This window comes from Melozone crissalis, unplaced genomic scaffold, assembly GCF_028551555.1.
Source record: "Melozone crissalis strain CALT ecotype California unplaced genomic scaffold, PUWL_Pcris_2 ptg000013l_1, whole genome shotgun sequence".
Classification (NCBI taxonomy): domain Eukaryota; kingdom Metazoa; phylum Chordata; class Aves; order Passeriformes; family Passerellidae; genus Melozone; species Melozone crissalis.
The window spans coordinates 23,677,430-23,690,582 of NW_026535791.1; the positions used below are offsets into that span (position 1 = coordinate 23,677,430).

The 13,153-nt window shown below is 34.9% G+C and overlaps 1 protein-coding gene across 2 annotated transcripts in view; it reads right to left on the bottom strand.

Moving 5' to 3' along the window:
* Positions 1 to 13,153, bottom strand: part of KLHL1 (kelch like family member 1) — a 187,689-nt gene that overhangs the window by 113,868 nt on the left and 60,668 nt on the right. For both annotated transcript variants that reach the window (XM_054271674.1, XM_054271673.1), the window contains exons 2-3: positions 11,873 to 12,055; positions 3,772 to 3,908 (exon numbers count right to left, since the gene is read on the bottom strand). In XM_054271674.1, coding sequence (XP_054127649.1) covers positions 3,772 to 3,908; positions 11,873 to 12,055 — 320 coding nt within the window. The remainder of the gene's footprint in view (positions 1 to 3,771; positions 3,909 to 11,872; positions 12,056 to 13,153) is intronic.

The following is a 13,153-nucleotide window of genomic DNA, read 5'->3' on the forward strand; positions in this document are numbered from 1 at the left end:
AGTCTTCTTGAGGCTGAACAGACCAAGTGAACTCAGCTGCTCCTCAAGCCCATTCACAAATCTCATGGCCCTCCTTTGGACACTCTGTAATAATTTAATGCCTTTCTTAATATTGTGGTGCCCAAAACCACACACAGGACTCAAGGCGAGGCCGCCCCAGTGCAGAGCAGAGAAGGACAATCCCCTCCCCATGCTCAACTGGGGATTCTGTGCCTGGTGCAGGCCAGGACTATTTTTCCCTATGTGTCTGGTGTCTCCCTTTTGATGAACTTTAATTCTGATATTTTGCAACCATATTAGATTAGTGGAGGGTCTGGTATCAGTTTATGATATAATCACCTATAATAATGCTTTTCATAGACACACCTATTTTATCCTTCTTAACCTCCACCTTAATATGTATGATTCACAGGTAAAATTGCAATAATTTCACTAGTTTATGAAAAAATATAAACTTGACTGAATTACAGATAACAAGATTGGAAACGGTTCCATCTTTTAAATCACATCTAAACATATTTGCACTATAATATTCTTAACTTCTACATTTTTGCAAACAAGTCCATTTTCAGCTGTGTTTTTCCTGATTTGTTCAGTTGGCCCCAGGGGAAACCTCTTCTATAACAGGGGCAACTATCAGTGGTTTTTTTTTTAAGCGGCTTGAGTTAAGAAGGCAATGACAGGAAAAAGAAAATGGGAGTAAATAGCTGCCCATTTGTCAAAACTATTTTCTATTCCTGAGGTGAAACAATAAAGAGCTAAGCTGGTTACAGACATGAGTTGCTGAAAACTTTTTCACATCTGCAATCAGTACTTGGAATTTGGCAGCCAGATTCTCCAGATATTCTGCCTCAGTCTAGACAGGTGTGTGCTCCCAATTAGACATCAAAAGTCTGAAAGGGAATTTCTGTTGGCTTCTGTGCTTCTGGGTATTGAAACACTGGCTGTTTTCTTAAATTTCCACTTGTCCACATCCATGCAGCACAAGGCTGGTGGTAAATAAGGAATCAGAGTGCAAGCAAGGAGATAAGAAACTATGAATATAGATAAATCATATGAGATGATGGAAACAAAATGGGAAAAAGAAAACGTTTTGCTTTGGCAAGGTCAAGGGAAAACAGAGTGATTAACTGAGAAGCCTAGATTGTATCTAATTTAAATAAACTGAGTAAGTTTGAGACTATTTTCTAGGAATTCACAAATCATATGAGTCGTCACTGAATTCTCCATAGGACTTTTGAATGCCCTTACCCTCTGTGCAAGGTTGGCCACATTGATGATAAGCTGTGTATCTAAGGTATAACCACCATGTGTTAGAGAGACTGCTATTTGGATTTGGCTAAAACTGCCAGGATCAATAGAGACAATTATGTTCCAGAGCTTGAAAGCCTTCCCCAGCCTTGTTTAATTTATTAGCATAATTGTAGCTAGGAAATTTAGGTGTCTACTAAGATATCTGATGCAGAGAAAAGGAATACAGAAAGAAATATACCCACACCAACTCCAGGAGATAAGGACAGAAGCTAAGAGTAAATAAGGATAAATAAGAATAAATCAGGATAAAGAACCTAATGGAAAGACAAATGTAAGATAGAGTAATCAAAACCAGAAAGATCTATGGCATCCAATATATTTAATCTTTTAGCATGTAAAATTGTCTGACGTTTCCCAACCCTCATCACCCTTCTATTGTCACTAAGTATTTGTGAAACTTGCAAGTGTAAACTTAAAGCATTTTAAAGTCTTATTTGGTCTCCAAAATGAGTTATAAAAAAAGAACAATGGTGTATTACCACTTCAATTGAAAGACATCAGTGATCTTGCTTATCATCCTAAATTCCTAATTCTTCAAGGTGATGTTACAATAGTACATAATGCTGCCATTTCTGAGGCAGTTAGGACTGTGTGACTGTTTCAATGAATGAATATTACAGGTGCAAATTCATATGAAGCAAATTAGAAAACATGCAAATTATACTAGCTGTGGAGTTCTCTTTTCATCCATTTGTGAAGTCTGGCCCTTATTTATCTTACACCAAAAAGAAACTTTTTAGTTTTACATGACCCGAGTACATCATACAGCATAGAGAATCAAGGAACATAAACGAGCTGAAAATTTTAAACATTTTTGGTAAGTAGAAGTTTATTTCTTCTACTTTTTCATTGCTTCATCCAGTCTCCAAAGTTCTCAAAGATAACCATAAAGTTCTTAGATAGCTTCATTCATCTTGAAAATGTTTATCTTTTTTCCCTTCTCTTTCTTCTGAATCTCCTTTCCCTATCTACACTTACATGCTATCTCTTGCTGTCAACAACAACTCTTTTGCATCTTTTCAGGTGATACATTTTAGTGAAAACTGAGGCAAAAGAACAATTCAGTACATTATGATTTCCACAGTTTTCTTTCCAGCGGAACAACACTGTCCCTTCTCTTACCTCCTCTGTCTTTAACCTCCCTGCTACAAAACGATTTAACATTACCTGTAGTGTTTCTGCTGTTCTGTGCCAAGGTATTCTTGATTTTGCCCCAGTGTTCCTGTGCCATTCATTCACCAAGGAATCAGATTGTATCCTTCCTACTGAACTATTTCATTTCATGGATCCCTAGCTTGAAACCCTCCAGATGATGTGCAAAGCCACAGCTGAAGAGAGTAGGCATTACCCTTTTAACGTGTAGAGTACTATCTAAATCATGGTCTTACATTCCTAGAACATTTATTTCTCAAACATTATTCTCAAAAAGAGTATTTTTAGCTTAAATTATGCTTATTTGCCATTTCTGTTTTCTATTAAGATGGTAAAGCTATTATGTCATAAAAACCCCAGAACATATCCTGATTAAATACAAAGCAAACAGTAACTTGTGATTAAATTATAATATGTGTATTTAAAGCAGATTAAAACTGCAGAGTTTGGGGTATCTATTTAAAATTGAATCTAAATCAAATATACAATAGAATCATCATGATAAAATATGGTTAATTTAAACAATATAATGATGTATTTTAGGAAAAAAATAGAACACAGTATATATTTTATACTTATGTGATTCAAGGCAAATATAATAGGGAGTCCCACTCTTTCAATTACCTTATTTTGTAATATTTGCATTCTTTTTTTAGATTAATGCACTTCAATTAAAATGTGCATAACAAGTTGCTTAAGAAGTATAAATCTCAAATCTATAATGCATTAAAATATAAAAACTACTCAGAAGAGAGCTTTGAGTTATTAACTCTGAATTGTGAGCTATTCATAAGTTTACACTTCAAAATGGAGTACCAGCATATGAAGGGAAATGAAAGTGAAAGCATCTGGCTCATAATAAAACCTCTTAAAATATTTGCTTATTCAAACTTCACATTTTTTCTTTCAAATTTTTAATGATTTATGCAATTATTTAAACTGAGATTTGATTTAAAAAGCAATAGAAGATTATTCTTTAAAAACTACAACTGTTCCTTCAGTGATCTTACATAATTTGAGTTATGAGGGTTTAAGACATTCCTTTTAAGTATTTGAAAACCAAGAAAAATATATAATTTTCTTGACTATCCTATTGAACTTGACAAGTCTGAAATATTGAACAGTTAGGAGATAAGAGATAATATTTTGAATTCATCCCTAGAAATGGTAAATAAATATTTTTGGATAATTATGTTTAAAAATAAAAACATTTATACAAAAATACAATTGATTGGAAAGTAGCAAACAAAAACATCAACATCTGCCTCTATAGGAAGTATATATATAATGTATGCAGCACAATACCTGTATATGCAAACTGAACAAGGTCCCACAGCGCGTTGGGATCTATGCCTTCCATTTTGATCTCTTCTTGCTTGGCTTCACAAACATCACTTGTAAACATGGCAGCAAAGTAGTCAGAGACAGAACTGAGGACAAGTCTGCAGAAAAAGTAAGAAACTGGTGTAATTTGCTTGGATATATGTATTATAAATGTCACATATTTATAAACTTCTTTAAAAATTATTTTCATAATAATTAATAAATAATTCTGCATTTTGCTGCCAACGTGCAGTAATAATCCTCCTAATGTTTTTTAATTACTAGGAGGAATATATTATTAATGCATGTTGGCAGCAAAATACAGAATGACATTTGATTCTAATTCGGATTTGCCTCCTGTGATATGAAGCAAATGGTACTTTAGCATATGACTGTAAAACAGACAGAGAAATTAGCACTCAGTCTTTCTGATAATCTTCCAATCATGCAGATGTCCCAACTGTTAACAAGATAATCTCTCAGTATCAAATCATCAACTTCATATTGGCAGGCATTTCATAATCCAGAGGTACTCTTCTTTGTTCCTAAAGGCTTATTTGTTATAAACTTTAATAAGAGCACGTGACTTTAGACAATCTATATACCTACTAAATATAATCTGCTAAACTGTTAGTAGCTTACATGCTACTCACTAAAAACACATAATAAAATCACTGTGTAATACAATGTTTTTGTTAACAAACATGTCCAAGAAAAATATTTTGAAAATGCCTACAAAATGTTCACAGCTTGCTGTTTAGGGATCTGATATAGATAAATCAATACCACAGCAGTATCAGATACTACTGTAATTACTGGGGCTTTAAGTCAAGGCATTCTTCCAAATACCATCTACAGTGAATTTTTGATTTTGTTAGGACTGAATATTCACAGATGAACTTGAGATAGAAGTGTGGTACAGCTATAGATAGTGTACTATGTGCTTCCATAAAGATGGTCACATTTCTGGATTAATTTGAAAACATAATATACAAACATATTAATACAAAAACACTACAATCACAAGTGGAGAACTTGGAAACCAAGTGAAAAACAATTAGCCTTTTGTATATTGTTAGCTAGTTTGCTCAGGGCAAATTATTATTTTAAAAAAGAGGGAAGATAAACAAGTTAATTCTTATCAGCAACCATGGTAATTGATTGTCTTTGCTCTCTTAGCTCACCCTGATAGCTAAGTAAATATGACAGCTTGAATTGGCTGCGTAATTTTACAGTGCTTTAAGCTGCTATATTTTTCCAGCAAGTAGAGCAGACTGAAGACATATATATGATCTTTGCCTCTAAGGATGGGAAATTATTAAATAGGTATAGTACTTTTATCACGTTTCCTGTTGTGCTCAACTCCAGCAGTCATGAATTTTAGAAGGAAACATCCTAATTCATAAACAATTCACATTTATATTTATGTAATGACTAAACATCAAGGGATGACTACAAAAACATGAACTTAGAAATAGACTTTGGTGCTGCCACTAGAAACTCCTAATTTATTTTTTTTTTCATCACTGAGGAACATTTACTTCTACATTTGCATATTTATTCTATCTTATTTATATGTTATTATATTTGTAAATCTCTTCTAGTACTTTTTCTGACCACTTATTTATAAGTGATTTTAGTGTTCATTGATGCTTCAATGAAAGCATCACAAAAATCACAGAAAGGAAAAACATGATGATTTTACACGAGATCAAAATTCTCACAGATATCAGACATGTAATTTACATATGTGATGGAGATTTTCATTTGAGACCATTTCATTCATGGAGATTTAATTTAATTTCATTTTGCATTAGCTGTTGCTTCAGATTTACTAGCCATCATTTAAATTCAGCTATGGATATTCAATTTGATCATTTGCCAAAAGTAAGGCCAAAACCCTTGGCTTCATCCAAAAAAAAAAAAAAAAGGAAAAATGACTGAACAGAAATTTTAATACAACAGCTAATGATCACCGAAAATATTTTCAAAAGGTAATATCTTGTATTTTAAATTCACATGATTTATGTTCAGCAGTTGCCTATTATATAATCATACTGTGTGTGTGTGTTTGTGTGTGTGTGTGTATATATATGGTCAAATTAAAAACAAAAAACCCCAAAAAACAACAGAGGTAAGACAGAAAATAAATAACAGAAGGATTAAATCTCTTTCACAAACGTCTATAAAAACATGTGATTTTCCACAGTTTGTGTGAGGAAAGTCAAAGATGTTATCTAATGGATTTCATTTGCAATGAATTCAGAATTCCGTCTACAAGAGCACACAAGAGTCAGTCCAAAGTGGGAAAAATAAAGAAAAATAAATGAGACAGTTGTCAGGTCCTCAGCATTACCCATTTTTCTTAGAGGTTTATCCCTACTGGTTTGTACCACCTATCAAAGAAGACGGCTTAAATGAGCAGAAAGGTTCTGTGATGTAGCAACTCACCTACAGAAGCAAGACAAGCTTTTGAACTTAGTGATAAAAAAAAACAGGATTATTTTTTTCAGTGCCTTATGTTAATCAATAGTTAACAGAAATACTGAATCAGCTATTTCATCAACATACTATAAGCAAAGTTTCAAGACACTAACTTTAGCCTTGGGAAAAAAAGTGCTCCGCAAGTTGAACTGAAGAAAGGGAAACTTGCTAATTACACTTGATTCTGAAAGGTGACACCTTTTGTAAATCTTTATTGTATTCCACGGTTGAGATGGAAGATCAAAAGTGAGAAAACAAAGAGATCAATTAATTTGTAATGATCTGCTGCTTTTTGTAGTTCAGAAGACTCCAAACAGCCCTAAATCTTGGTTTAAAGGCATGTTGACCTATTAATCAAGAAAGGTCAGGTGGCTGAGGATGTCACCTTTTCAACTTCGGATCTGGCAGTGAGAATACATAATAAACTCTTTCATCCTTGACACTCATAGCAGGTAACTCATGGCTTAAAAGGAGTTTGTGAACCCACAAAGATTTTCTCCTGATTAAGAGACATCTTTCACTTTACAACTAATTTCAGCCTGATCAATTTGTGGTTTCTTTTGTAAGTAACCCATATGACTGATTAGAGTTGTGACCTTTTTTTCCCAGGATAGCAGGTTTTATTTTAGTTTATTATAGAATATTTCTTTGGTACTTTCACAACTGTTTTCATATACACTTTTGATAGAGAATTGCCTGACCACTGATGATGCATTTATTAATTAAAAGAAGTAAACAAACCTTGATCCCTTAAAATCTTTAAGAAAACTCTTACAATATTTTACTACCAACTGAGTAGAATATCAGATGTTATTTGCACTAAAAAATCGTAGGCGAGACACTATTTTTTCTCCATGCATATTATGCTAATACACATAGGAACTGAATATTCTCGAGAACTGAGCCCAGGAGAATCCCATGAGGTTTAACTGGACCAGGTGCAAGGTGCTGCACCTGGGTTAGGGCAACCCCCAGTATCAATCCAGGCTGAGGGATGAATGGACAGAGAGCAGCCCTGCTGAGACTGTCTTGGTGATGCTTCTGGATGAGAGGCTGGAATGCACACTCACAGCAGCCCAGAAAGGCAAACATGTTCTGGGCTGCATCAAGACAGCGGTGACCAGCAGGGCGAGGGAGGAGATTCTGCCCCTCTACTCTGCTTTGGTGAGACCCCACTTGGCATACTGCATACAAGCAGCTTTCATTTACAAAGATTCTAGGGGAAAAATTATAATATTTGGAATTTTTCCACACTACATTTTAATTGTCATTGACCTTTTGTCAGATGGCATTGTGAAAGTATGTGTGTGTATATATATATGTATCTATAGACATATATATATGCATTAATAAGTATTACTTATTTTAAAAAGCTGCATAAGTATTACTTATTTTAAGCTCTGAGTTCTGAAAGGAATAAAATCTCACATTCAACAAATACTGGTATAATTCACAGCATAGGAAGGACATCAACCTCTCAGACTGAGTCACCAAAATGATGGCCACCAAAATGGTTAGGGGGATGGAGTATCTCTCCCATAGGAAAAGATTGAGGGAATTTGGCTTTTTCAGCCTAGAAAAGAGAAGACTTAGGGATTACTTAATTGCTGCCTTCCAGTACCTGAAGGAGCCTTTAAAGAAAGTGGAGAGGGACTCTTTATATGGTCATGTAGTGATAGGACAAGGGAGAATGGTTTCAAAGTAAAAGAGTAGGCTCTTTCACCCTTCAAAGTCCATTTCAGTTACTGCACCTTTTTCCAGTCCATAAAATAACAGCATTAGTATTCTGGTTTAATACAATAATAAAATATGTCTAGCTGGAAAGGACCTTTAAGGCTCCTAAAACAAAAATAAAGCATGTGATTAAGCACATGATTAGATGCTCCTTGAACTCTTACCACTTCCCTGGGAGGACTGTTGGAACAATTTGCCATCCTTCTGCTGAAGAACCTTTTTCTAATATCCAGTCTGAATTTCCCCTGACTTCAATCCATTTCCTTGGGTCCTGTCCCTGGTCACCAGACAGATGAGATCACCACCTCCCCTTCTGCTGCTCCCCTCAAGGAAGCGGTAGACTGAGGTCATCCCTTAACCTTCTTTTCTGTAGGATGAACGAGCCCAGTGACCTCAGCTGCTCTCCTTATCCATTTTTCCTTCAAAACCTTTCACCACCTTGGATGCCCTCCTCTGGACATGCTCCAATAGTGTGATATCTGTATATTGTGGCTCCCAGAACTGCACACAACACTCAAGGTGTACCAGCACAGAGCAGAGAGAGGCAATAACCCCTTGATGGGCTGGTGATGTTGTGCCTGGTGCTTCCCAGGGCATGGTTGGCCCTTTGCTGCCAGGGCACTGCTGACTCTTATTCAACTTGCCAGCAACTCAAACCCTCATTTCAAGATTATCAATCAAGGTTAAAATTAAAATCTCATCTAAATTGCCTTGCTGCTCCCTCTGATAGCAGGAATTTTTGCTGTTGTTGTTGTTGTTCTTTACCAACTATATTACTTGAATTGTTTTTAAACTCGCAGACAGTGGGTTGTGCTAAACAATTCAGTTCAGATGAGTTCAGAGATACAGGAAGTTTCTCAAACCTTACAGATATCTGGGAATAACATAGAGCTGCTGCACTGCTTTTAGTCTGTGTTTTCCACATGGATCTGTTACTGACTAGTGACAGAAAACAGTTCTTCAGACTATTATGTGCATCTTCAGACTAAAGTGCATTTTTCCTCTTTCACTCCCTGCTTCTAGACTTTTCTGCCTTCTCTGCCTAGTTCTTTATTCATTCATCTTGCCTTTCAGCTAAGCTTTCTCCATTTTTTCTTCATTTTACTACTACTGTTTTTTCAACTTTGTCCCTCTGTAGTAGCTTGGCACCGGCAAATTATATAGAACCACAAACAGGACGGGACACCAGAATCAGTGCCGTGAGCTGTTTATTTCAAACATCAGTCTCCGGTTCTATTGAATTTTCTGTTTTATTGAATTAAGTCTCTGTTATATGGTAGTGTTTTAATTGGATAGGGGCAGGTGAATTTTAGCCTTATATAACATTTGTTCTTCTTTTGTTTCCCTTCAGCATAGAGTTCCTATCTTGTTTTGTGAAGCATTACTAGTCGAAATGTCATAATAAACTACAGTCTAAGTTTAGAGATGCTCTAACATTTCTGCAGTCCTAGATGGAAGTTTTAATGAACTTTCCAGCAAAAATATTAAGATCCATCTATCATTTGCAGTGACTTTAGCTCTTTTCTTCCCAGGACTTTAGATGTTTCTTCAGCAGCTGTAGAATACCGCATTTCAAGCACAGTTATCTAAAACCAGTGCAATTAATGTAAATTGCCTTCACTCAAGACCACTAAATCATTGATAGCAAACACATGCTTAATTTTATGTTGACCCATGTGATTATTACTTGATTAACAATTTTCATTTACTCTCATATGGCCACTATATTTCTGAACAATATTTACTTCCTAAATGCACAACAGAAGTACATGGAAAATGAAAGCAGAGATGAATGATGCAGGAGAAATATAGAAATATTGCGTCAATGTAAAAAAATTGAATTGGAGAGGCCCAAAGGTCAGGCACAGATGAAGACAGCAAGGGATTTGATAGTAAAGAAGAGTTTCTGTAAATACCTTGGAAGCAAATGCAAAACTTCTGAAAGATTTTGTGCACTGCTCAAAAAAGCTTTATTTGGCACAGTCTTTTGTTTATTATGTTTGGAGACCAAGTTTGAAGTGAAATACTGAAGTAAGCTCTACAATATTACTGAAGGACCACTCTCTCCTACCTGTAATGGATCATGACAATTCCAGGAGGTTTCTAAGGACTGGAAAAGTCAATTTTCATGTAAATCCCTAAGAAGAAGGATGTAGCTACCTATAGACTTGTTTGCCTCACCGAGATCATGGAGCAAATTTGCCTGGATGACACATCCTGCACCACTAAAAACAGTGAGGATAATAAAAACTGGAACAGGTTAACAAGAGAGGAACATCCACAAGAGATGATAATTAATAATTAACTATGTATGACCTCAAAGGTCTAACCTTGCAGTTGACCCTGCTTTGAGCAGGGAAAGTTGAATCTGTAATTTCTAGGATTGTAATGACTACAGTAAAAGAAGCAGCTCACTGTGCTTGTCCAGATACACCTGTCTAAACAAACATAGAATAAACACTACCAAAACTTTTCCAGTTATTTGAGATTTGGAATTTTGACTGCAGACCACAGAAAAGTAGAAAATTACATGTAAAGGTGTCCAAAGGTTTATTAGAACATCTAAAGAGGATTAGGGGTATTATTTCATGGTTAGTCTTCTTATTAGGGCATATTTTCAGCTCAGGATTTATATACACTGTAGAATTGAAATGACAAATGTGAAATTAAATTTACTACTAAAAGGTATGCATCCAAACTTGAAAAGCGGGATTAAAAATAGGGGAAATCAAAGAAACTAATTTACAAAACCCTATTATTTAAATATATGAATGAAGTTTCTGTCTGGTTTTGCGTCTTACCATTTGGAAAATAACTTTGGCTCTGCAGTCTTATATATTGCATTTTTTTTCTTTTACTCGCTATTGTAGGAGTTGAAATATAGACTATTCAGCTTCTTTATTTAACAGGAATAGTCTCTGTGTCCATATTCACTCAGGGCAAAAGGAACTTTGTAAGGTCCAAGTTGTTAAGATGCCCTTAGAGTATTCTTCTGCACCACGAAGTTAATTTGTGAGTTCAGAAATGCACTGGCTGTTTTTCTGACTTCCTGCTAGGAAACCATAATCCTGCTCTGAATTTAGTATCTCACCAGAGAAATCAGGATGCAAGCAGGAAATAGATTACTCTTGGTTTGCAGCCTTATGCAGAGTTCAGATGCAAAACTACTTGCTCACCTGGAAATTCTGAATTATTCTCTGTATTTTAATCTAAACTCTAGGACCATATTTTTATTTTCATGCATTAAATGAAAACCTATTTCTGAGATGAAAATCTCAATGAAGAATAACTATTTTAAGTTTAATTTTTATCCAAAACCAAGTTTCATAAATACTAGCTGCTTTAATACCAGATAATCTTCAGAATTTTAGAAATTAAAGTGTTCTAGAATTGTTATCCCAATAATTATAATTAAAAGCAAATAAGAATTTTTTAGTTCATTGAAAGGCACAGGTCATAGGAAGAAAGTATTCAGTATTCTATTCTAAGTGTCTGAGAGACTGTACAATGGACTTATCACAAGGTCAGGATCTTAAGCTAGAGATGATTCTGTTCAGTGTAGCTGTACAGCACCCCATTTCAGAAATTCACATTCTCTTCACATAAGAATAGCATCACAGCAGGCAGAATTGTTAGTCATACTCACCATCAGTTTGCTCGTTGAGTGCTACTTGAACTTTTGAAAGCTGTACAAAAAAACCCTCACCTTCAAAGCCCCGACCTTCAAACTCACCTTTTCCAGCCACTTACACTTGTGTTTAAAGAAAGAGGAAATAATCATAAGGGGCAACAGGAAACACTGTTCTAAGAAACATACCCAAAACATTACCTTTTGTAATTTCAGTGCTTTATGCCTATCTCCTACCTGTGTGCAGGTATCTTGCGGTCCCCAGCAATCAGGATAACATCACAGAGCTGCTGCTGCTTCAAGTAGCTCTCCATTTTCCTGAAGGTTTGCTCTGCGTGGTGAACAGCCTGGTAGAATTCCTCGGAGCTGCAGGAATCCATGTCACAGTGGGGTGGCAAGGGGTGGCTGGCTCCTGACAGTCTGCAAACAACAAGAGAAACTCCAGGTTGGTAAGATGTGACCAAGTGTTGACTCCATCACAGTTTCTAGAACCTGACACATGCAAATCAATGCATCCTTTGCCTGTTCTCATCACTGGAAGTACAAGATAGAAAAATCTTACTGCATTGGGAGAGAAATGGAAAAAGCAATCCTATCTTTCCACTGATTGTGAGCAGTTCAAATTTCTCTCAAATTTCTAGTTCACTTTCTCAAATTCACATTCATTTTGCTCCCCTTGGGGAAGAAAAATAAAACTCTAATTGACTGAATTTGTAATGAATCCTGATTACTTTCCCAATGAAGAATTACATACCTAATTTTAATAAAAATATTTATTAATAAAAACTGAATTTAGACTGCAAAGATAACGATGTCTACATTTAAAAAGAAAAAAAAAAATAAAAACCAAAGAATAAACAGGAGAAAAATGTTTTGTTTTGTTTTTCATTATATAGACATCTATTCCTAGTTTGAAGTTACTCAGTTCAGTGTTGCAGTAGAAACTCAAAGTGTCAGAAAGCACTAGTCCTTGAGGAAATTATGAAACTATGCTAGAATTTTGAAATACTTCTCAACATAGATGATACCTTCTCTTTTACAAATATGTAATGAGATGGATTTAAATGAAAGCCTTAAGATTATATGTAGGACTTGTAGTGCTGAAAATGAAGGATTTCACAGATGAAGCTAATTTTTTATTCTTCAATAGATATATACAAAAGATTTCCATAATCAATAGAAGAGCAATAGACAACTTATCTTAGTCCAGCATATGAAACAATATTATAAATTAATTCAAAACAATCTCATTTTATATATTCTATTGAAATAGAAATATTAAAGAGCACATAAAAATTTTTTATTTACAACAATAATACAATAGTTTCCTTATTCAAGGTTTGAATTCAGTAGGTATTGCACTCAAAAACATTATATTGAAGGATGTGTAAGAAAATGCAGTCTGCATTCCTGGTGCAGGGGAAAAAAATGAAAAGTGCATAAAAATAATAATCTTAAACATCAGAATGAAATGCAGTTATAAAATATAAATAATAAAAAAACCCTAAATTCTTGAGA